At 43.1% G+C, this 24,952-nt stretch overlaps 1 protein-coding gene across 1 annotated transcript; it reads right to left on the bottom strand.

Annotated features, from left to right (window-relative positions):
• Positions 1 to 5: 5 nt before the first annotated feature.
• Positions 6 to 24,269, bottom strand: SCCPDH (saccharopine dehydrogenase (putative)). The gene is made up of 15 exons (XM_041477104.1): positions 24,210 to 24,269; positions 23,477 to 23,671; positions 20,150 to 20,269; positions 9,585 to 9,876; positions 9,298 to 9,410; positions 8,376 to 8,456; positions 7,787 to 7,916; positions 6,188 to 6,237; positions 4,591 to 4,721; positions 3,935 to 4,052; positions 2,791 to 2,910; positions 2,610 to 2,666; positions 1,546 to 1,657; positions 645 to 726; positions 6 to 197 (listed from the first exon to the last, which is right to left on the bottom strand). The coding sequence occupies exons 1-15, from the start codon at positions 24,267 to 24,269 to the stop codon at positions 92 to 94; spliced, it is 1,767 nt and encodes a 588-aa protein (XP_041333038.1). The 3' UTR covers positions 6 to 91.
• Positions 24,270 to 24,952: the final 683 nt, after the last annotated feature.

Below are 24,952 nucleotides of genomic sequence, written 5' to 3'. Positions count from 1 at the left end.
AACTGTTTTATGATTAGGCTTTTGCAGCCAAATGGGTTTTATTAGAGTTAGACCCAGTAAAGGTGTTAGTTCATACAGTTGTGTTCTGACTTCAGACTTCAGGCTTGCTAATAACAGAGAACTCAACACCACGCTTGTTGAGGCGATCAATCAGTTTTGTTTTCGAGAAGGCAGCTCCTGGAGAATATACACCACCCCTGTTAGTGAAAATCAAAAAGGAGAAACATTAGGGACACAGTGATTGAGGGACACCTTTTTGTGAAGCTAGAGATGTGCTTCCCTGACTAAGAAAGAAAAAGCCACTTAGTCCGAGAAGGGAGTGGGTGAGGAATTTGGCAGGGTGGTTATCATCATCGGTTCATTTCTGCATCCAGCAAGCTCTATAGAAACCACTCCATTAACTGCACACATAGACACTGATGCAAAGGCCTGACTAAAAGCCTGTGACTACATCCTTTCAAACTGATTGGCTGGTGAAGAGCAAATGGCTTTAAATCAGCTTGCAGTGAAGCATTTCCCTTGCACAGCCAGTTGGGTGAGGTAACACAAATCCACAGAGCTGATTAAGTGTATTCTCAAAGAGAAACATTTGCACACAGTAGTTTTAAAGGAGAGCAAACTGCTCAGCATGGGAAGGTACTTACCGTTTAGGCAGAGAAGATGCATCTTCCAGAAGAGATAGAGCTGCTTGAACCATTGCAATTGGTGTAGCAACATATCCAGGCTCTGACAAAAAAACAAACCAAAACCCCCCCATGAAATACGGTGCATTGAAATGTAGAGTGTAATCTTGCTCTTCCCTACAGCATTCTGGAGAGTAATGTCTTTGGCAATGAAACAGCCTTTCCCATTTAAGAACAGCTTTTTTTACCTAGTAATCAGACCAAGTAGCTGGTGAAATCCTTAAGATGTAATCCAAACAAATACTGCTTCACATAATGGCCTCTAACCACACAACTGTGAGTGACCACATCATAGTGACAGAGAGCTTTCTGACACAGCAAGAGCTTTCCCCATCCTGTACTTCAATTCAGAATTTAACCACGCAACACTTGCATTCTGCCACATCTCTAGCTATTTAAAGAAGCTATGCTACAGTAACTAATTTCTGAATGTACATTCTTGCTCTCGCCAAACTACAGGTGTCATCTCCCCTCAAGGAATGACCTGAACAAAAGTATGTAATAGTCAGAAATTATACCGCACTGGACCTGTTTAAGTTCACTCTCTGGGAACTGGAAATAAACAAAGTACTAAGTCCAGGCTGTAACAACTAAAAACTACTCTTAAAGCCCTCTTCCTTCAAAAGGTCTGCTCTGCAAAAATGAAAATCAGACCAGGGAAAGTCAGAGGAAGGAGATTTACAAGAATGCAAGTGAACTGGCTACTTCAAAAACCAGGTCACAATGAATTCTACTATTCATGTTAATACACTGTAAAGGCTGTTGGCTTTGTTCCTGTTGCAAGTGCTTCTCAAGGGTGAAAGGGACAGCAGTGCAATCAGGAAAGTATTTCAGAGCAGGGAATGCTAGGCAAAATACATACCTGGTCCTTTCACTTCAGTGCAGATCTTCACATTTGGTTTGGCATTCTGGGGATCTTGTCCCTCACTATAACCCTCACCAAAAAAAGTCATTGTAAAAGAGGTTCCATCCATCTGTAGTGGACAAGACAAGCATGGTCACCAAAAGAGAAACTGACTGCTACCAGGAAAGCACAATTAGTAAATAAAAGTATCCAAATTCTATATATAGAATCCTGCCAAATACTATAATCCATTTACAAATGAGAAGAATTATTTTGAATTACTGCTTAAAAGGTATAATCTGAGTTTTTAATTGCTTCCACTTTGTTGCACTGGCCTTGTACTAAAGTCTGTTCTCTCAGTCCTGGGTTTTCTGCTAATCAGTCTCCCTCGGTCATCACCTTTGATAGAGTGCTCTGAGCCATCCATGGGAATACATCAGGCCCAGCAACATTATCCATTTATTCCTCATAGGAGTTACATACACTTTGATGTCTAAAAGCAGAAGGCATAGTTATTTAAATATCCAGTAACTATCTAAACAGCCACACACAACATGCATTTGGACGTAGGAGGGAAGCTGTATGAATGGAGGCTGAGGTTTCTTGGTCTGACCAGCCTGGAGAAGAGGAGACTGAGGGGAGACCTCACTGCAGTTACACCTTCCTTGTGAGAGGAAGCGGAGGGGCAGGCACTGATCTCTGTGGTATCCAGTGACAGGATCCAAGGGAATGGCCTGAAGTTGTGTCAGGGAAGTTTAGATTGGATATCAGGAAAAGTTTCTTCACCCAGAGGGTGCTTGGGCACTGGAACAGCTCCCCAGGGCAGTGGTCACAGCACCAGCCTGACGAAGTTCAGGAAGTGCTTGGACAGTGCTCTCAGGCACATGGTGTGACTCTTGGGGTGTCCTGTGCAGAGCCAGGAGCTGGACTTTGATGATCCTTGTGGATCTCTTCTAACTCAGAATATTCTGTGATTCATTTAGAAATTATTTCTTTGAGGCTAAGCAGTTGACTCTAAATTAATATTCCACCATTACCACAACAAATGTGTTCTATAACTGTGGTAGAAAACAGTCAATTACCTGCTTCTGGGTTGGTCCTTTCTTTGTGAAGCATCCAGCAGAGAAAAATTCTGGGTACTGTATGAATAGAGGAGAAAAAAAAAAGCAGAAAAAGACAAAAAAAGACCAACAGTAAATAAGAGGGAGAAAAAAGGTATCTCCAAACACTAAATTATATATATTTTGTGCTTTGAAAACTTACTTTTGTCAGAAGTTTTCTTCCAAAGTTAAACTTCACCAGAAGAAAAAACAACATGCCCAGAAACATCAGCTTGATAACAGAGCCAAGACCACCTACAGTCGCATAAGCGCCATACTGGACCTGAAGCAAGAATGTATTTTCAGTGATAGGATTTACATTAATTTTTTCCATCAACTGATTTTTATAAATCAATCTACCCCCTAAGTAAGATGCAGTTATTTTGTACAACATACATCAGTTTAAACAGGGCCTTAAACAATTGTCTTAGTTCTGAGGAACTGTTTGAAGAATGCTTCCCTTTATCATTCATTCTGGGAAGACAGTGTAACTACAGAGTGAAGAGGGAGCACACATGGTACACAAAACTTTACACGAAGATGTGCTTTTCATCCAATTTCAGCCTTCTTTCCTTAGATCTTTCTTTTCTCCTCCTTATGCTTTTTTTAAAGAAGAATGGAAATAGCAATGGCAAGCCTTTCTCATTTGTAGCTTCCAAGTGCATTTTTAAAGCACTGTCTCACCCTCATTGCTTAACTGATGTCTGTGATTCTGCACAGCAGTTACAGAGATTGTTGGTGCTCATGTCCTCTCAGGAAACCACGGAAAACAAAAATTAATCATCTTTTCCACACCATTACTTCACACTGCCTTTACTCTGCACACTGGAGACTCAAGCATCAAAGAAATCTTAAGATATAACTGAGCATCATATGAATTCTGTATCAGAATATTTACTACACTGTACTGAGCTGGCTATAGCTACCACTGACTACAATTATGATGCTTTTAGAAGCTCTGCTAATATAATTTAATATATTTATCATGAAGGCTATGTTTCAAATATTCCTGTGACTCAATGTTTCCATTCCCTACAAATACATACCCAGAAATCAGACAGCAGGAGAAGATACAACAAGAAAAGTCTCTGCACAGAAGCAGAATTTAATATATTTATCATGAAGGCTATGTTTCAAATATTCCTGTGACTCAATGTTTCCATTCCCTACAAATACATACCCAGAAATCAGACAGCAGGAGAACCCGACATGACAATCTCATAAGTATCGTGTTACCAAAGGCAGGCTCATCAGCCACAGTCTCAAGTAGCATGATACAGGCCAGTGCACAAATAACAGTAACTTACAGGTGTTTGCTGCAACTCGGTGTGCAAATAACGCTGAGTTCTTTTCACAACAGAACCATCAGATCCCATGAATGTAATGCAGTACTCCTTGAATTCTGGACTGTAAAACATAAATCCTCTGCAAATGAAAAAAAATTAAGTCAGAAAAAAAAAGTTCCAATCTTCAGACAAACTGAAAGAAACTGACCATAATGGCCTTACCATTACCAGTTTTCTCTCAAGAATTTTTCTGACATTATCTCTTTTCACTGAAAGCAAGCAATTCCAAATATATCCCTGGCTCACTTAAAATTCACTACATATAATTCACTATACGCACTATATCAAGGATGAATTTGATAATCAATATAATAGTCTTTGCATTTTTTTCCCTCCATTCTACTAATCACTTCTGAAATCAAAAGTTTCCCATGTCACCAGAAGTCCTTTAGAATGCATTAATTTTGAGACCCAGTAAATGCTGGGACATGTTCTCTTTTCAGTAAGCTATGAACAAGCCAGTAAAACTGAACTTCAGTTCTACTAGATGAGCATCTATATGTTCATACTATACTGAAGTCTTAATTGTATCTTTTTAGTATTTAATGCTGTAGCAGTCTGTATCGTAAATACTGGAACTATTAGGAGACTGTATATTCCACACCTTATGCTTATACCTTTTTTTAAGCTTTGTACCAACTACTGGAACAGGGGCATATCCTATCTGTTTTCGAAGCTTCTTCAGGCTGGCTTCATCTGCAAGGCCATAGACAGCTGATTTCCAGGTCCCATCATGTACACCAAGACCCTTGTGACATACCATGAAACAATAATTAGTTCAGTATGTAAGGGTTTCATGGAATATTTTAATAGTATTAGAATCACTACATGTATTACAATTATTACATATAAATGTTATGATGATAGTGTATTGAAATGGTATGGGTTGACCTTGGCTGGATGCCAGGTGCTTACCAAGACACTCCATAACTCTCCTCCTAGCTAAGACAGGGAGAGGAGAAAATAAGATGGAAAAATCCCTTGTGTGTAAAGATAAAGGTGAGTTACTAAAGCAAAAGCTGCATATGGAAGCAAAGGTGTAGTAGTAACAAATGCCTCCCCACCCCCCTACCCCACCCTTCTCCTCCTTTCCCTTAGCCTTTATTGCTGAGCAGAGCTCACGCAATGAGTATGGAACATCCCTTTGGTCAGTCTGGGGCAGCTGGGCGGGCTGTGTCCCCTCCCAGCATCCTGCCCAGGCCAGCCTATGAGGTGAGGGGGGAATGCTGCACAGACAGCCTCAGTGCTGTGCCAGCACTGCTCAGCAGTAGCCAGAACACTGCTGTGTTACTGACTCCTCTGTAGCTGCCACACAAAGCTCAGCACTGTGAGGGCTGCTGTGGGAAATGAACTCCAGATCGGCCAGACCCGACACAATCTCCACCCCTCTTTCCACATGATCTGCAACACACTCAGGACCCACAGAATTTAATAAATATCTGTAGCTGTTCTAACCATCTCAGTGTAGTTAATTCTCATTATTGAAATCCCTTCTTACCAACACTTTGAACTTTTGCTATATATTTAAATATATGTTCACATATCCAACATATAGATTTATACATTCCCATTAACTACTATCCCCTGTTGCTTAACAGATACTACCCTCCCATTCCATGGGCTTCCTCCACTCCTCCAGATGTTTTTCAGAACTAAAATGGTTTGTAAGGCAAGATGGATGCTCATGTCAGGAGCAGTAGTGTTTGGTTGTTGGGCATCAAAACTGACTTGGATCACTGTTGCATTTTTTTAACAACAGCATTAGAATTATTACATATATGTGTACATTATTACAATTACTATCCACAGGTATTATCGTTACATGCATTAAAGTACATTGAAACAAACTTCCCCCCACTAACAAAACAAAAAACCCAAACAGCCTAACACTAGGATTACTAGCAATACACTCTGGACCTGTTACAGTTTCACTTGTGTAAGAATCCTTCCCACACGTCTGCAAAAGCAAAATAGTTCTTGGAACAGCTTACCAGAGCAAAGTGTAGGTAGACAGCTCTGCAAATAGACCTTACAAAAGGGTGTTTGCTTAGGATACTTTTAGTAGCTACTAAAGAATAAAGTTCTTAGACTTATCATCAAAGACCTGCCAGCTTGCTCCTTGGTCTGACTTAATGTAGCAACAGCTATTGTGACAGGCTATGGTGATGTTATCACAAATACTCCTGAGTTTCAGGAAGGAAGAAACCAACTAACCTCAGGCCCAGATTTCACTGACAGGAAACTCTCAACAGCAGTTAAGGTACCTGTAAGGGAGGGGAAAACGTTACTTGGCACATGCAGTCATTAGTCTACAAACCCAGAGAAAGCCAGAGAAGACTCGAAACAGCAGGCCACTGACATTAGCAGCTGAAAAAGCAGAGTTACATCTTTATCTCAAAGCAAAATAATGTAACATTAAGATGCACAGCTATTTGAGTTAGCAAGTGTTATATTTCTTGTGTGAATTACTTCCATACAGGTCACTAGTATTACCTCTATTCATTAAATTATTTCATTTATCTTATTTAATTAATGAGACAATGTAAAAAATTAATTGAAAAAAAAGACAAAAGTATTATTGAGAGCCACATTCAGTTTTCCTCCAAGTTTCAAAATAAAGGAAGATGTACGCTGTGAAAGCAAATACGAACTTAAAAATTTTGGTACACCCAAACTATAAAAAACCCACCACCAAAAGAAAACCCACAATGCCCCCAAAAACCCAGAAAATATTTAATTTTAGCATAGCTTAAAATAGTGTTCTGCAAAGAATGCTTAGTAGGATGAACAGCAGAACATCACAACGCCTCCAAATTCTGATTTGTTTTGCTTTGCTTAGTTCCTTCTGAGATTGGAAAACTGTATTTGTATGGATAAATTTCAATATAGCAAGCAACTGGATAGACAGAGGTAATGCCATAAAGTCAAAATAAGAAGAGATAAAAGACATCTATTCAAAACAGGTGTCAAACACCAAATTACAACCTCATGAACATCCAGATACTTATTTCCATACCCTGTTTCTCCTCCAGTCAGATCTGAATTTTCTTCAACTGAATGCTGACTCCAATGTAAACCGATCCCATTTAGCAGCCTTTTTAATAGTCCATAAACGCAAAACATTTGGATACTCTTATGGGCCCTCCCAACTGAAAGTCAGACCTGATGAACAGAGTATCCTCATCTGGGATCAGGATCAAGTACTATTTACATAGAATTAAATCCTCTCACATATTTTCTTAAATATATTTCTCTTTCAGTTACCCTCTAGCTGCTATTACAGTAAAATGCTACTTACACTCACAAAGCAGCTTCTCAGAGCTTGCAGTTGAAAAAGGAAACTTGGGAAACCTGATTACCCCCCAGTCTGTGGACCCCTTCCCTACAAGATTCTCACTGCACAAGAGGCAATTGTGCTGAGGCTGCCTAGGGACATCCACACATTGGCTGAGCAGCCTGCTGCTCACAGCTGAACATTCTGTCCTCTCAGATTCATGGAATATTCCGAGTTAGAGGGGACCCATGAGCATCATCGAGTGAATGGCCCTCGTGGGGATGGAACCCACCACCTCAGTGTTGTCAGCACCCTGCTCTGAACTGGGCTCATCACAGGGCCTCTCAGTGAGCAGCGTCACCATGACTCCTCCCCTGACCCATCCAATGGGAACATGTGCTTCAAACTGGTCACCTGGTAAAGGCAGGCAAAAAGAGACACAAAAGGAGTTCCCACAGGACCACTGCTGCTTTAGGATACTGGATGAGAACACAATCTGCATTCTTTTTCCACCATAAAAATACACTTATTCTAGTCACCTTTCAGCTTGTCTCTGGTGTACAGTACTCCCATATCCGCCGGTATGGAGTCAAAGCCACAGCTTCCAATGACGTATACTCCCTTTTCTGCAGCTTTCTCATTGTATTTCAGGTACATTCCTTCCAGAAACTGAAACACAGCCAGAACAAGTATTTTAAGCTGAAATTCATTCTTGTCCATAGCCAATATTAGCCATCAGCGCTTCACTGTCACATCATAGCACCCTCCATGCTTCAAACCACTTGCAAGTATCTTTGGCAAATATATACCATTCCTGGTTTGTAGTATGAAAGATTCACAGCAGTGAACAGTACAAAATTCCTATGTAGTATCATAACAGAGGCTTGAAGCAGATTCAGCAATTTGGGACCTCCACAGAGACCCAAAGAAGCTCCTGTCTTAAAAGCAAGAAAATGATACAACCAAGTATAGTGTACTTTAAAATAATTACTGCATCTTCAAATTGTAGATCAGGAGGCATAATATGTCTTCATGTTCAGAAACATAAGCAGAAGCATGAAACAAACTAAATAAACACTCCTTTTTCAGAGCCTTGATACAAAGTAATGGTTTTTTACCATCACATACCTGGGGTTCTCCACTAATGTCAATGCAGCTTGCACCATTTTCAACACAAGCTTCTACCACAGGTTCTCCAAAGAATCTATACTATAGAAGGAAAGAACACCAGATGTAAAAAAAGAAAACCACACACCACAACTCACCCAGTGTGCTTTACCTAAAGTATATCCCTGCAATAAAAGTGAACCTGGTGGCTATTGATTTTCTAAGTGGGGCTAAAATGCAAGAGCACTTCTATTTCTTGGGAGCATGGGGAGAAGAAAACATAAACTTCACTGTTGCCAATGGACCTTGCTGCAGACTATTGCACCTGATTTCTCTCATGAAATCAGCTCAGATCACCAAGACCAATTGAATACTGCCACTAATTTCACTTTACACCTTCTGCACTCTTATTATCAGCATACTCCCTACTTAAACACTGAATTTCCAAGACACGGTCATGACCCAACTTCCATCTCGCACACTTGGATGCTCTCTGAATGCACTGGAATTACTGCCACTCTAAGTTTTAAAAGGGCCAAGTGCTCCTGGCAGCAAGCCTGTGGGCCCCTTTTCCAGCTCCGTGCTGAACCCTAGCACCACTGACGTTTTGACCCAACTCAAAATTGCGGCCAAATTTTACCACCAATATCTTAGGCTGCCTGTGAAAGACTGAAAACCAACTCTGCTGTATTTCAGTGTATTTCAGTGTATTTTCAGTGAACGGCACCACCTGCGACAGCGGTGGGAAACCCTTCGGGCCCTGCAGTGCACAGCTGTACTTGGGACTCCGGGGTCGAGTTCCAGGAGCTGCGCTGTCCCCGCGGGGCCGGGCAGCTCTCCGTGCCCGCTCAGGCGCGGGCGGCCCGGCCGCCCGCAGCCGAGGCGCGGCCCCGGGGAGGATTCCGCCGCGGGGGCACCGCCCCGCCCGCATCCCCGCACTCACCGGGCCCACGCAGTTCAGCACCACCCGGGTCTGCTTCGCCATGGCGGCCAGCGAGCCCGCGTCGCTCACATCGCAGAGCAGCACGCCGACCTCCTCCCCGGGCGCCGCCTTCCCTGCGCACCGGAGACCGCCGTCACCGACACCGTTCCGCCCGGGGCGAGCCCCCTCGTCCCCGCCGCAGCGCCGGGGCGAGCCCCGCTTCGCTCCTCAGCCCTTCCCCGCACACCCGACCCGCCGGACCTCCCGGGCAGCGGCGCTGCGCCTCCCGCCCCGGCCGCGGCCCGTACCCAGCCGCTCGGCCGCCCGCTCCAGCACCGCCCGCAGCTTCTCGCGGCTCCGCCCGGCCACGGCCCAGCGCAGGCGGCCGCTGCACAGCTGCCCCTCGCCCGCGGCCGTCGCCGCCGCCGCCCTCGCCACCTCCTCCACCACGAACTGGCCGGTGAAGCCCGAGGCGCCGAACACCACCATGTCGTAGACCCGCCCGGCCGTCATGGTGCTACTGCGGACGGCCCTGGGGCGAGCAGCCGTCGCACTGGCGGCGGCGCCGGGCAGCGCTGGTACGACGGTCCCGCTCCGCCCCGCCCCGCCCCGCCGGCCTGCGGCCCGCCCCGCGCCCCCCCGGGCTGCGCCGGTGCCCGCCCGGGCCGTGCGGGGCCTTGGCTCGGCCTGCGGCGGCGAGGGGGAGCCGCTGCCTCCCGGGGCGTTTAACGGAGCGCGAAGGAGCAGAAGTGTGCCAGGGTACGGCGAGGGGGATGCAGCCCAGCGGCGTAAGCGGCGTTTACAGGGAGAGGCCCTACAGAGTCGCAAAATGGTTTGGGTTGGAAGGGATTTAAAGATCAACTCGTTTCAACCTCCCTGCCATGGGCAAGGACACTTTTTACTCGACCAGGTTGCTCAAAGCCTCATTCAACTTGGCCTTGAACGCCTTCAGGGACGTGACATCCACAACCCCTCTGAACAACCTGTTCCAGGGCCTCATCTCTCTTACAGTAAAGGGTTTTCCCCTAATATCTAATGCCAACCTGCTCTCTTTCCATTTGCACCCATTCTCTCTTTTCCTGTCACTACATGGCCTTGTAAATAGCCTTGCCCCAGGCTGCAATTAGGTCATGCTGAAGTTTTCACTCTTCCAGGTTGAACAATCCCCATCCTCTCAGCCTTTCCTCACAGGAAAGGTGCTCCATCCCTCTGATCAACTTGTTGGTCCTCCTCTGGCTCACCTTTGTTTGGTCCCAAAGCAGACATCCTCTCTCATGATGAGCATGGCTCTGTAGGCATTTCAGCACAGGTAATACAGGTCGTCAGAAGACTGTTACTAATAAAAAAGAGAAATTTAATGACCTGGAAGTAAAATGAAACACTGTTCCCCCACAATTGCAGCAAATATTTTTGTTATGCTGAACAACAGAAGCAGAACCACACAACATGTCAGGTTCCTGTTGCAGCAGGGAGAGCCAGTGGTCCTGCAGACAAACTTCATTATGGAGCATCCATGACTGCATGGAGTGATGAGGCCACGTTTTCTGTGTTTTTCGTGGCCAGGCTGCTCACCTGAATTCCAGAGGCTTGCAGCAAGTCACGCAAAGGGAAGCAGCCTCGTGAATCCTGCTCACTGGCCCATTTTCCCAGGGAGCACCTACCATACTTAATTGTTCCCAACAGAAGCCTGTCTAACCTGTTTAAAATCCTCCGGTGATAGATGCTTTCATACTGTTCCTCAGGCAGTCTCCTCCTGCATTGGTTATAAATATGGATGGAGACAAGAAGCTAGATCTTCCGATCTTGTAGTTTTAGCCCCATACTATTTCTCCTGTTTCTTGAGGACATTGGCAAAAGATTTAATCCCTGAGGAGTATATAAAAAGATGCTGCAGAGCTGGAAGCTGCTGTGCATCTTCTTAGTCTTTATTAAAAAGATTACTTTGATTTTTTTTCCTTACAGGCCACTTTGAACATACATTTCTCCTGCTCTCTTCTGAACTTCAGCTGGTTTACATTTTTTTTGTAACGTAATGTCCAGTACTAGACCCCACATTCACCCTGTCAGTGTGAAACTGATTGAGAAGGTTATGTGATATGCTGGAATTTGCATCTGTTTCTACATGACACAAACACTTGCCTTCTTTTTTTCTTTTGCAAGTGTCACATTGTTGCTGCACCTACAGGTCATGATCTGTTCCACCTCAGAGGCTTTTTCAAATTACTGCTGCCTAGCCAGTCTTTTCCCATCTATGATTTGTACTGAAGAGTAATGACCTTTCTGAATATATGCTAAACATCTCATCTCCAAGGCAGCAGATCCTCTCCTCCAAGCATCAGTATCAACTCCTTGAGTAGTGCTGAAGCAGTTGTTTGTAGGCCTACACCATCAGCTGTGTCAGTGAAACAACTCAGTCTAACAAAAAACAAAGAGTGGGGGAGGGAAAGACAAAGACTTTTTTGTGCTCCTTTTTAATTCAGATAATTTTGTTGATCTGATTTACAGAGCAACCCTGCAAAACCAGTTTCTTGTGTATGAGGTCACTGAACATCATCAGTCAAGCTGTCTCTACTACCTTCTTCTCCTTCCTACACATCAGGTTAATTTCCATCTGTGCTCACAATACTGTGGAACTCCTCTGAGCTACTTTGCCCTTATGCTCAATTTTTCTCTTCTGCCACCAATTGTCAGAGCAAAGTCTTCTTTGAGGCCACTGGTTTTGGTCTTCCATTCTCTTTTCTCTCTTGCAAAAGTTTTGAAAAAACATTACGACAATAAACATTAGATATTTTCCCCCTAATTTGAAGTAAACAATTTTTTTTTCTCCAGACTTCTAAAATTATTCAGTGACAGGAGGCTGTAATAAGTCTGCAGATTTGCAGAGGGATCCTGACATAGCTTGCAGGGCTGGCTGGGATCCTCAGCCTGCTTTCTTTATCCCTCTGCTTCAGATATTTCTCTCTCTTGCCCACTCTCCATCTCCATGTTATCTCCCAGAAAACAAGGCAATTTAGAAACCTATGATTCTAACTCAACCATTTGTTAAGAACTGGGACTGCACAAGCCTCCTTGGACCATATGTATTTGATAAGACCTTCACTGCATAGTTAGGCAGAGGCTTGGCAAGCACAAGCTTGCATGCAGTGCTGAGTGCCCTGTCTCCTCTTGATGACTGAAACATTACACCAAATTGGGCAGACCTACCCTGTTTATCAATCCACAGCTCTCAAGATTTCACCTGCTCTTTCAATGTCAGCTGTGTTTCTTTAAAACGCACTGCTGGAGTAAGATGACGCCTGTAAATTGTGGCTTGCACAAGACAGAAATAAGGGTTTAAGAATTACAGAAGGACAAGAAATGAGCAGAGGGCTATCAAAACATGGCAAACCTAGGGGTTTTTTTTTCCTCTTTTTGTTTGCATTAAATATGACTATGGTAGCTTCAAGTAGTTTTTTCTTGGGAGAGCTCTATTTGACAAGTTGAAGAATTCTGTATGCAGTTTCACTCTAGCTCTTTCAATAAAAAGAGAACAGAATTCAAAGTCTCTAAGCCAGTTTCCATTCCAGCCTTTGAACTAACAAGTAGGTGGGTAGGTTTCAAAATAGCAAACATCAAGGTGATGTCTGATTTTAAATGGGAGACTTACAGCAGACTTGACTAAAGGCAAAGGTTAACCCATCTCCGTAGTTAGTATCAACAATGCAGGATTGCAAAAAATACTCTGTGGGAAAGCAGTGGGATGATTTACAGTTTTTTCTTGTCCAATAGGAAGACAAGAAATGCCAGATGTGCTGCCAAGTGTCATTCTGCAAAGGAGGTTCCAACCTGAATCAGCTTCAGAAACTCACCAAATAAAAAGATACTGCTGTTTCTTTTAATTTTTTTTTTCTCAGATTTGAAGGTAGAGTTTTTTCCCACGTGTATCTGCATACAGATACTTCAGGATTTCAGTGCTTTTAAGCCTCCTTTAGCTAGACAGATTCAGTCTAAAACAACTTGATCTACTATAGGTCCCTGCTAGTTTCTTGGGGATAGAAAAGCAGGCAAGTGAAACACACAACACTCCTGCGTGTGCTTTGCTATATCTTTTCAAATTCCTGGAATTAAATGGGCTTGTCTCCCTTTGCTAGCTTATCCTGTTCCATCTGGAGCATCTGACAGGATCTGAGGAATCTGTGCAAGCATTTTTAAAAACACCCATATGCCCCTTCATTTCATGCAGCAGTTGTTCTAATAAACTCCTTTATATCAATAATCATTTACTTCTTGAACACCAATATTTGTGATAAAGTTTTTGATATTAATTTATAACTTTAGGGCAATTTTGTTTACTGAAGTGGAAATGCTGATGTTCTATTACTGTTGAGGCTAACTCTCCATGTGTGGAGACACGAGGCTTGACTCCATTTCAGAAGGCTGATTTATTATGTTAAATATTATATTAAAATACTACATTAAGACTATACTAAAGAACAGACAGATCAGAAAGCTCAACAAGAATAGAACAGAATAGAATAACAAAATCCTGTGACTGCTCACAGCCTTGGCACAGGTGGCCGTGATTGGTCATCAATGGAAAACAATCCACATGGACCAATCACGGATGCACCTGTTGCATTCCACAGCAGCAGATAGTAATTGTTTACCTTTCTCTCCTGAGGCTCCTCAGCTTCTCAGGAGAGGAAAAATCCCAGCAAAGGATTTTTCATAATATCATGGCTACATATTACTACTGTTTTTAATTAAAATAATACCAAGGTAGCAAAAAGAGCACAATATTATGTCATTTACACAATGCTGTATGAAGGCAATTTTTTAAAACACAATTGTCATGTACCTCCAAGGATGAAATAAGATAGTTGACTTGCATAATTGCAAAAGTTACTATGGAACATAGGAGTAGGCAGAGGTGTTGGGAAATAAGGTTGATTAACAATACATGGATAAATCACTGCAGGGAATGAAGAGTAATGTGGGTGAGTATAAAAGGGATTTAGAAAAAGCAAAAGTAAAAAGGCAGGCATCTCTGTACCTGCTACAGTTGCTACAGTTACTCACTATTTAAGAATGTGAGAACAAGAGCTTCTGGAACAAAGCCCAAAATTTTTAGTGCCATCTTGTCCTTAATTTGTGCAGATTATTACTTTATAATCAAGAGGCAATTGGCTCCAAAATACGAACCCATACAAAACTTAAAAAATTTGCAATAAATGGAACCATTAGACTGGGACAAAAAAAGGCGTTCAGAAAACTGCTGACAAGCCAGCAGGCTTGTCACATGTGGCAGTTCAGTAGTGCTTAATTTATTTTATTTTAATTTTATTTTAAAATTAAAATGTCATCTAACCTTAAAAAAGAAATCCCAGTCTTGAATCATAAAATCATTTAGGTTGGAGAAGACTTTTAAGTTCACTGAGTCCAAATGCAAGTCTAACATTGGCAAGTCCATCACTAAGCCATGTCCCTAAGCACCACATCTACACTTTTAAAAATATCTCCAGGTATGGTGACTCCACCACTTCCCCCTGTAGCCTGTTCCAAAGCTTGCCCACTATTTCCATGAATAATTTTTCCTAATATCCAGCGTAAACCTTCCCTTGTGCAACTTGAAGCCATTTCCTTTCATCCTCTTGCTTGCTCCCTGGAAGAAAAAGTCAATCCCCACCAGGCTACAGCCTCCTTTCAGGGAGGTGTAGAGGGGGACAAGAGCCTGGGCCTTCTTTTCTCCAGGCTAAACACCCCCAGCTCCCTCAGCTACTCATCAGATTTGGGCTCCAGACCCTTCCCCAGCCCCTTCCCTGGCCAGGCTCCAGCCCCTCATGTCCTTCTTGCTGTGAGGGGCCCAGAACTGGACACAGCTCTCGAGGTGTGGCCTCACCAGTGCTGAGTACAGTGGGAAAATCACGGTCTGGTCCTGCTGGCTGCACCATTGCTGATCCCAGGCCAGGGTGCCATTGGCCTCCTTGGTCATCTGGGCACACCTTGGCTCATGTTCAAGTCCTTTTCCACAGGGCAGCTTTCCAGACACTCCCCCCGCAGCCTGGTACGCTGGATGGGGTTGTTGTGACCCAGGTATGGGACCATCTACATACAGATTAATGTAAAGTGTATATTGTATACATCTGTATATTGTATATATGTGATATATATATTGTATAATATATATAGTCAACCAAATATATATTTAGACAAGTAATAATAATACATTAACAAAGTTACTTCTACCTATTTTGCTTGTTTCTAAATTGGAGATTACAAAGCAACAGATGGCAGCCTATAGATCCCATCCTTTTATTTTTTAATAAGCCCTGTGCACATTTCCATTCATACACAGCTCTAAACAATCTCTTGAGGAAAGGAAATGAGGGCACCATTGACACACAGAAGTACAGCTGAGGTCAAAGCTTTTGATTTCCACTGGAGTTCAGGCTCTTCCTTCTGTATTTACTGCAGTTACCACTTCTCACACTGAACTTGAAACACAGGTATGAAAAGACTGATAAATGTGTAGTTTTGTCAATTCAGGGAGACCAAACAAGGCAACATAGAGGAAGAGCACATTTTCTCTGGTGATACTAAGTAATAACCAGTGATGCATTAGAATGCTCTACAATAAAAGTGGGCACCCAGTAAACTAAGACTTTAGGAGTTAAATGTCAGAGTTCTCTTGTTGAGGTATTTGCAGTATCTCACAGCTCAGTATTCATTTTGATGACAACAATTAAAGATTTGAAACTTTCTTCGATAGCTGCAGAAAAATAATTTAAAGGCTGGTAAGAAATTAAAAGTGAAAATATCCAGAAAATGCAAGCTAATCTCTACTAGAGAAGTTAAAACCTGGAATGCAGCTATGCTAGAAGAAACAAGGATAAATGTTTTGCCCAGAGGATGATAAATGTGGGAGAAATTAGCAATGTTGAGCATCAGATTGCATAGTAAGAAATAAAAACCTGTCTCCATTTGAAACTGTCATTTAAAACACTGCATTCCAGTTCAGCCACTTTGTTACAAATTGAAGACAGTTGCATGAAAATCACCCAGGAAATAATGAATTATCCAGGAACAGGAATGGAGACATCTCCCAGGAAAAAAAAAATCCCAAGTTCAAGGTATATATTATCAAGCTAAAAATAGCTCCAGAGGCATGATAACACTTTGGAAGTGTCTGAGGATGTAACTTTCAGGGATGGAAGGTGAAGGACTTGGAGCACAAGAAGAGGTGCCACCTGAGCAAATGTGACCAGAGCTGACAGAGTGACCAGCACGACCCATTCCTCACAGAGGTGTCAATAGCAGAACAAGTCCTGTGATTTGACAGGTGCCAATGGACAGGACATCTGAAACTGACTGTGTAATTTTGTGACAAAGCACCAGAACGTTAACTGTGAGGAAGCCTTGTGCTGCAACAAGAGGAAGTGGATGGCTGGATAGATCCTCTGTTCTTTTCTGTCTGCAGTTTTCAGTGTTAGACTGAATTGTAAAATTCTCTAGCCACCTTTCCCTCAAGTATGTTGTGAATGTAAAACCAGAGTCTAATACTTTAAATACTCCTTGCATTTTACTTAAGCAAGGTCATTATAAAGGGAAAATATCAGTATGCTCTAATTAGCTTAAACTGCTCACAGGCAAAAGCCTTCAGTTCCTTGATGTTATTCTCTGTACTCCGACTTCAGCTGCCTACAGAACTCCTTGGGGGCCAGTTCAATGCCTGATCCCACACCCATGCGCTTCTGTTCAGTGCATTTGGTGATCTGTCAGTGCTCATGCAGGGTACCCGCAAGGACTTTTCTTCTCTCAGCTTAAATACTGTCTGTTCACAGACAAAGACTATCAGATTATCCAGTTTACACATTGGCAAAAACACACCTGCTTATTTTTGGTTACATTTACAAATCATAGCTGAACTACACACGTATAACTGTTTGCAGAAGCCATGTAGCTATCTTTGCAGTGGTAATATATTCCATCTTTTGACCTCCAAAGACTTCTTTTTTCTCAGTACAATCTTGAACTGCTCTGGTGGGAGGTCAGCTATCTACAGCACCTGTTTCCATTTGGTTAAGGGTTAGGAAGGATGGTCCTTCATAAAACTCTGATCTTCATCCCAGAAACTGCAGAATCTCAGTGCAAATCTCCCTCTCTCTTTTTGTAAACAGAGCACATAGTTATTTATTTTGTTCCTATAAAAGTTTTACAACCTTTATGCCATCATAACTTCCCTGGAAGCCACCTTCTCTCTCTCAAGTTTGTTGCAAATGAGTGGTCTGAGCTGCTTATGGAATTACTGGCAAAGATATCAGCAAAAGCAAGATAAATATCTCTTATAACTGTGTATGTATCATAAATTTGCAAAAGCACAATGAAGTTTGATGGCAAGGTTCACTCTACCACCCTTACTCAGATAAAGCACACAAAGGAAAATCATATTAGAACCAATCTAGAATGATTTATTTGTAGATGGGGATCCAAAAGTGTAAAGCTGGAGAAGGGCAAGGCTGCCAAAGGACAAATGTGCCTTTTGTTGTTGCAAGAGGTTCAGAGCAGACCCCCTTGCCAAACTTAGTGTCAGACTTGATCAATGGTTTGTATCCAAGGAATGTAGCACAACCTAATCATTGACTAATTTAACATTTACTAAACGATCCAATAGGATTTGCTTTAAGCACAGCAATAACTTAATTACAAATCTAATCTAACTATGAATGTGGGACGGGAGCACTCGTAGTATGTTTGTGTACCGCATGCCAATCGATTCACACATGCGCACACACAGACACAAAGAAGCATGTACAAAGGTATACCTGTGAAAAATTCCCCAGGAGTCCAGTGAAATACTCACATCAGATGCCTCTGCATCCCTCAACAGCTGAGCCTTGAGGAGAGGGGAGGTATCAGCCCCGGCTCTGTCATCAATGGTCCTCTGAGCTGCTGAGCTCCAGAGACGTCCCGCTCAGAGGGAGATGAGCTGCAGCCCAGGGGATTCCAGTGGGTCTCAGTGCCGCTCTTTACAGGGTTGCAAGATGATTGACTCTGGTCACCAGTAAATTTCCACTGTGGCCACAGCCCAGGCCAGTAGTTACTGGAATTTTCCTTGAGAAGTCTAATAATAATATTATTGTACTTAGGCTGTTACTGAGACAAAAATAAGTTTTCAAGGCTATTTGTTAGAAAACAGGAGCTCGTTAGCTCATTAGCAGCAGAAGTTCCTGGGAGCAGGCAGTTTTTCTGATAAGCTCAGGGGGAGCTGACTGCCCACATGCCAATAATCAAGGCTGAGGCCTAAGGAGTGTCCCTGAGATCATGAAGAAGCCAGAGGGGGGTAAGGGGCCAGATCTTGCATCACAACAATGCTACATCCTCAGGAATTATCAGAGATTGAAGGGCAGAGAGTTCCTGATAAGGTGAGAGGAAATGGTGCAGTGGTGGAGCTTTTTTTTCCTCCCTCCTGTTCCTGTGAAAGAAAGTGGGAGAAAAGAGCACACCATTCAGTTTTGTGCAGCTGTCTTTGTTCTGTGTGGATATTTTGTGCAGCAGAATTTCTGCAGAATTTTGGGGGTGAGAGCAGTTTCAAATGGTGCTCTCAGCCACTGTACCCTGACGAGGTATTCCTGTGCTGAAATAAATAAGGGGGATGAGCAACACTTCCAAGCTGATCTTTCTGTGTCTCCCATGGAGTCACTATTCAACAGCCCCTAAGTGACCTTGGCACAGCACAGATGCAATTGAATTTAGATTTAGTCCATGTCTGTAGCATGGACAAAGGCAAGGTGTCTTCCATCTCTGCTCAGCGAAGATCCTAACAGATCCCTGTTGTCTGTAATGTTGGAATGGGGCACATTTTTCAAAATTTTCTGCTCCCAAATACATCTCATCAAGGAGGTTCTCTGAGAATTGCCATAAGATTAACCAACTATTAAATTTTGTTCATTCTGTAGAAAGCAGAAGTTTAACTTTCAGACCACTGCCTTGCCTCACTACTGAGTTTAGTTCTAAACCGAGCAGACAGTGCATGGGGCATTTACTGTGAGGATGGAAAGAACAAAACCACAGAATGTAATGCAGAGACAGCAAATTCCCCTTGTTTAGTAAAACTGGCTGCTCAGCAGCATGAAGGGCCTGTAACTGAAATTTGAGAAATCCCAAAGAACTAAATGGTCCTACAATGTGAGGAATATCTGCAGTGCAGCAATTTTACCAGGATCTTGAGAGACCTGCAATACACCAGGTAACTCTGCAAGGCCTGTGTAGAGCCCTACACTGGTTTGTGCCAGGACAGAGTCTTGCTTACCAACACAGAGAAAATTCCCTCCCACTTATGTGAATTTCTGGGTTATCATCAAGGTGCTTAACCAAGGTGAGAACCAGTTATTTACCGCTTTACTTGAATAATAACTTCTTATTTGTCATCTACTGAAGCTGGCTCAACTCATATGAAATAAGGAATTGACCTTATTAACCATTTTCACTACAACCTCAACTATGTGTGGGGTGATAAAAGTCCACTGTCTGATCTTCTCCGACCTCCTCCTGTTGCACCTCCCCTCTAGCAGAGTGCCTAAGACCGTCCTAAGTGTTTTGGATGATTTTTCCAACTCATATCAGTATTTTAGTCTTCTCCAGCAAAAAAGGCTCCCAAGGTGTGCCAGACAAACTGTTTTACAGATGTTTTTTAAATAAAAATCCAGATACAGTGGCACAGCAGCAGATCCCAAGTCTGCCATGTGCCGACTCTTGCCTGGGCAAGAAGCCTCCACGTGAGCAGCAACTGCATGACATGGGGAGGATTGCCTGATGGCAGATAATACCTGACCACATTGCTAAAGGTCCTTACACCTTAATCACTTCTGGCACAGCAGGTAAACACTTTCCCAACAGCAGTTGCAGTGAGACGACAGAGCCTTGCTGCTGTACAGAGCGCAGTCGACTGCTCCTCTCGGAACACATCCAGCAGCAGCACAAGCGGAGCCCAAACCTGCGCTTGCAGCTCACAGTGCTGGGGCAAGGAAAGATAAGGGCAAAGCACGAGATAAAGCACATTGGTGAAACCTAACGTGCTGTGGGTAGGTGAGTGGGTTAGGTCGGGGGCAGAGGCCAAAGGTTGGGCTCTGGCTCAGGTGTGTTGCTCTGCCAGGAGGGTGTCTGAGGCACGTACACTGGCTTGCAGGAGCGTGTGCGGTGTCAGTACTCAGATCTCAGGTTCTAGTGGAGGGGAAGGAAAGCACTAGCAGGGAATAGGCAGGCAGGAAGTGAAACAAAGCTTTTCTGTCCCATTTTTATGATTAAGGTATTCTGGTAATAATTACCAGTGCTAACAAACAAAATTTGAGATTTCCCTGCCCATTTCAGTATTGATTTGCAGATTATCTGCACTTGAAATCTCAGCATGCTTTTCATAATGCAGGTTATGTAGGTGCCCACACAGGGACTGTGAATTAATCAGCTGGGGAGATTTACCAACAAAACACAGGCAAGTAACAGGGTGAGGTGTAATAGCTCCTTGCTAAGCCCAGAACTTGTGTCTGGGCTCCCTCTAGTGAGATGTGTTGGTTTTCTACCCTCAGGGATAGCTGCCGTATACCTATTGATTGAAAGGCTAAATTCAGACACAAATGCTTTCAAAACAAATAAACAGGCAAAGGATCTTTGTACCTGTACAGTAACAGTTCACACCACTTCTGCTTCACAAAGCTAAGTTCTTCTTTTCAGCTGTTTCTAGAAAAGCTCAAAAGACCAAATGCAGTTTTAATGGTGATAAAGACAGATTGAAATAAAACTGTTTCCAAACCACTTGCAAAACAAAATCAGCAGGGTTGTATAAATTCCTACTGCAGGTAAGAGAAATATTTTCTAAAACGTGGAATGGAGTGTGGTAGAAGGTTTTGGCACAATGAAGGCAAAACAGCTGTCAGAAATAAGGCTGGGATACAAATCAGTTCACTTGATAGCTTATGGAATAAGCAAATGGATGCATCACTAACTTTTTTAAAATTCAGACTGTTCAATTTTCTTCATGGCATGCATGAAATCTAAGACATGGCCACTGTAAGCCTAAAGAGGAGATTTTGCAATTCATTAAATCCCTGCCAGGATTTGACATCCTCCCACAATAACATCCTATTTGCAAAGTTTGGAAAATATTTGAATTTGTTCAAATTTTACAGTAATTAAAAAAAAAAAGAAAAAAAAATCCAGTGGAGCATGCGGCTTCAGATGTTGTTTTGCTGGGTTTTTTTCCTAATGTCATTTTCCTGCCTGCCAGTTTAATTATTTCCTTCTGGAATGAGGAATGGAAGGGACCTTTTTGTATGCAATGAGCTTAAGCTACAGAGGAATATGGAACCCCTTGTCTTGGTTATACTCTCTTGTCTAGGCACTACTGGCTGCTACAGCAAACTGTGGGCACCAGCAATACTGTTCCCAGCTGCTGATATTCTCTGTCTTCTTATCATTTTTGCTATGCTCATGAGACTGCATTTTACTGCATCATTCAGCCACAACTATAAATTAGCTTCTGTTATACATATTGTTCCTTTTTCAAGGTTCCTGTTTCACCAGAAAAATTCTTGTCTCCTAGATATGTGCCACTAACCACTTTTTACAGTCCTACTTCTTCTGGGTGCAGCAGAGTAGTTCCCTCATAGTTCCTGTCTTCACACTGCCCTGCCTCACCGAGAGCTCATTTCCAGGGTTCTCAAATCCAGGTACACATTTAGGAGTGGGCAAGAGAGCAGCTATGAAGTTAATCAGAGCAGAATGAGAAGTGTTATCCCACCAGGATGAGTGAAAGCTGTAAAGTTAATTTGCCCAAGTGAGGAAGAGGATGAAGAACTGGAGCTTTGCATTTGGCATTACCAGGCATTTCGCTGCCCACCACATCAGGCTCATCACAGGCTCACCAACAGGAATTTTGTTTGCTTGTTTTTGCAAAAGATGTCAGAAGAAGAGGAAACACCTAAATGCTGTGGTAGTAGAAACCGCTGCACGGTTTTCACACACCTCCCAGGCTAGTCCACCATTTAATCACACACTCAACATTGAAATGGAATTTTTCAAAGCAATTGCTCTCCCCTGTCCTACAAATCCAGTGGCAGCTGAGACTTCCCAAGAGAGTAAGAGCCCCATTGATAGCTGTGCTTGGTCACCAGCTGTACCTGCTGCCTAACTGCAAAATTTCCTAGGTTTAGTTTAAGCTGAAATGACTGAATGCACAGTGATACACAACAAAATATATAGCACGTGGAGTGAAGGTAATTTGGAGCACCATGATCAGCTTTCATATTAGAGGAAGAATATAATGCTGAAACCATCTGGCCTGTGGCTATGAAAACACCAAAGAGACATAAAACTGAGTTAATGGCAGCATGCCAAGGCCTTGTTAAAAAACAGCACATCACTAAAACAAAGCAAGTGCTGATGTAGCACCAGCAAAGGCTCATTAATGGGCCTGGAGACAGAGTGCTCTTATATTTCATTGTGTGCTTAACAGCCATACCTGCCTCTGCAGGAGAAAGGTAATTTCTAATGAACATTTTCTCATGTCCTATAATGATTCAATACCAGTGATAAATCCTAAGAGCTCCAGCTGTCCTGCTTACTCTGTATTTTGTTTTTACACAACGCCCTGGAATTTTATTTATTTATTTATTTATTTTAATTACTAATCTTCCTTAGAGGAATAAATAACAAGATGCATCGGGTGATGCTGAAACTAGGACATTTTAGCTTAAAAATAACTACAGGCTATGGAGACTAAATTACTTTGTTCTGGGTGCTGGTCTATAAGATGCAAAGTTATTAGAGAGCATCTAAAGGAGGGCTGTGAAGATGATGATGGGCCCAGAGGGGAAGCCATGAAAGGAGTGGCTGAGGTCCCTTGGTGTGTTCACCTGCAGGAGACTGAGGGGAGCTCCCACTGCAGCTTCCTTGTCAGGGGAACAGGAGGGGCAGGCGCTGATCTCTGCTCTCTGGTGCCCAGTGACAGGACCTGAGGGAATGACCTGGAGTTGTGACAGGGGAGGTTTAGGGTGGATATAAGGACAAGCTTCTTCACCCAGAGGGTGGTTGGGCACTGGAGCAGCTCCCCAGGGCAGTGGTCACAGCAGCAGCCTGACAGAGCTCCAGAAGTGCTTGGACAGTGCTCTGGGCACATGGTGTGACTCTTGAGGTGCCCTGTGCAGGGCCAGGAGCTGGACTCGATGACCCTTTTGGGTGCCTTCCAGTTCGGGATATTCCACGGTTCCGCGCTGAGCCGGTGCGAGGCAGGAGCCGAGAGGATCCCGGCGGGACCAGCAGGTGGCACCGCCCCGCTCCGCTCCCGTCCGCAGCGCCAGGACCGCGGAGAGGGGAGGCTCCGTCTGATGCGGGCACGGAGGGACGGGAAAAACCCAAAGAAGGGCTAAGTGTGTAAAAGGTTCTATTTTTGAAGCAGCAGACTGCACAGGGCTTGCTGCACAGAGGTCAACATTTGTTTTGAAATAAAATTCTGGATGCTTGTTTGGGTTTGAGGTTTCTGCTTATCAGCAGTCCCAGAGGCCGTGACTAATTTTCTTTTTGTGGGAATTCTCAATTATCTTTTCTCTCAGATCATCGGGCCACACACTCCTTGTTTTCTCTCTCTTGCAGGAACTGTGGAGAAGAGTGAAGGGATGAATGTGAAAATAGTAATTTCTGCCAAAAGCAAGACTGGGGATGTACACACAGCTAGAGTAAACACAGCGAGGGGCACTGTTGTATCTGGCCTCTTACTTGAACAAGATTGTCTCTAGATTTCCCTCTGTCCTTCCAGTTTTTGGAAGCCATCAAGGTGGTGCCCAGAGCTCACTCCTTCTGTCTCCATCCTCCACTTGTGTTCTCTTCCAATTTATGTCCTCTTTGCGTTATCTCTGGTGCATCTGAAAGTGCCGGATGTGCAGACCACATGACCTCACACTTACCTGCATTTCACTGACAGCCAAGAAGGGAGAGGACATCTCCTCAGTTTGATGAGACCACATGCTACCAAGAACTCATTTTGATTCTGCACAGATGTCTTTCAAAAATTGGAAGAACTGTTTCTTGTGTGTAAACAACTAAGAAGTCCTTCTTTGTGCATGGCATCTCTCTTCCTCACATCCTCCAGGTGGAGGATCTTTCAAGGACTTTGGGGTTAGAGTATTTTGCAAAACATCTTAATAACCTCTTAATTTTTGCACCGTCTGGTTTGCTGGATAAGAGATTGATTTAACACTGGTCTATGGATGTAAACAAGTTGTATCTGTGTACACTATGATGGACAATAAATATTGACCCTGAAATATTTGAATACAGTCTAGTGAAATTAAAGATTTTTATATTTAAATTATAGTTTCTAAGGCTTCAATCTTCTTAATATATTTGTTAAAATAAAATATAGCCACAAGGGACAAAAGTTTTAAATGAAAAAATTCAGATTCTAGTAAGAATACACACTAATTAGCTGAGACTACAAAAACACTATTGGACCTGGGATACAACACAAAAAGAGCTGAAAACACAACACACAGAGGAAGCCTTTGCCTCTGATGATCAGTCTCCTAGAAACAACTGATTGCATAAAATGTCTGAAATCTCAGCTAACGTATTGTGTAATCACCTAGCATCAGGTAAGGATTCTAGACCGCATAGAGGATACCCCGAAACAAACCTTACAAATAAGGCC

Source organism: Pyrgilauda ruficollis, unplaced genomic scaffold, assembly GCF_017590135.1.
Source record: "Pyrgilauda ruficollis isolate IOZ18807 unplaced genomic scaffold, ASM1759013v1 scaffold4, whole genome shotgun sequence".
In the NCBI taxonomy this organism is placed as follows: Eukaryota; Metazoa; Chordata; class Aves; order Passeriformes; family Passeridae; genus Pyrgilauda; species Pyrgilauda ruficollis.
Note: the sequence above shows the minus strand (reverse complement) of the source record. Positions and strands in the feature narration are given on the sequence as shown.

What these genes read in the sequence shown, in the direction of transcription:
- SCCPDH (XM_041477104.1), bottom strand. Translation starts at nt 24,269, where the DNA reads ATGTGGTCTCATCAAACTGAGGAGATGTCCTCTCCCTTCTTGGCTGTC. An exon ending in ACATTAGTGGAGAACCCCAG is followed by an intron (nt 7,917 to 8,375) that starts GTATGTGATGGT and finishes GCTGTGTTTCAG; the next exon opens with TTTCTGGAAGGAATGTACCT. An exon ending in GAAGAAAACTTCTGACAAAA is followed by an intron (nt 2,667 to 2,790) that starts GTAAGTTTTCAA and finishes CTATTCATACAG; the next exon opens with TACCCAGAATTTTTCTCTGC.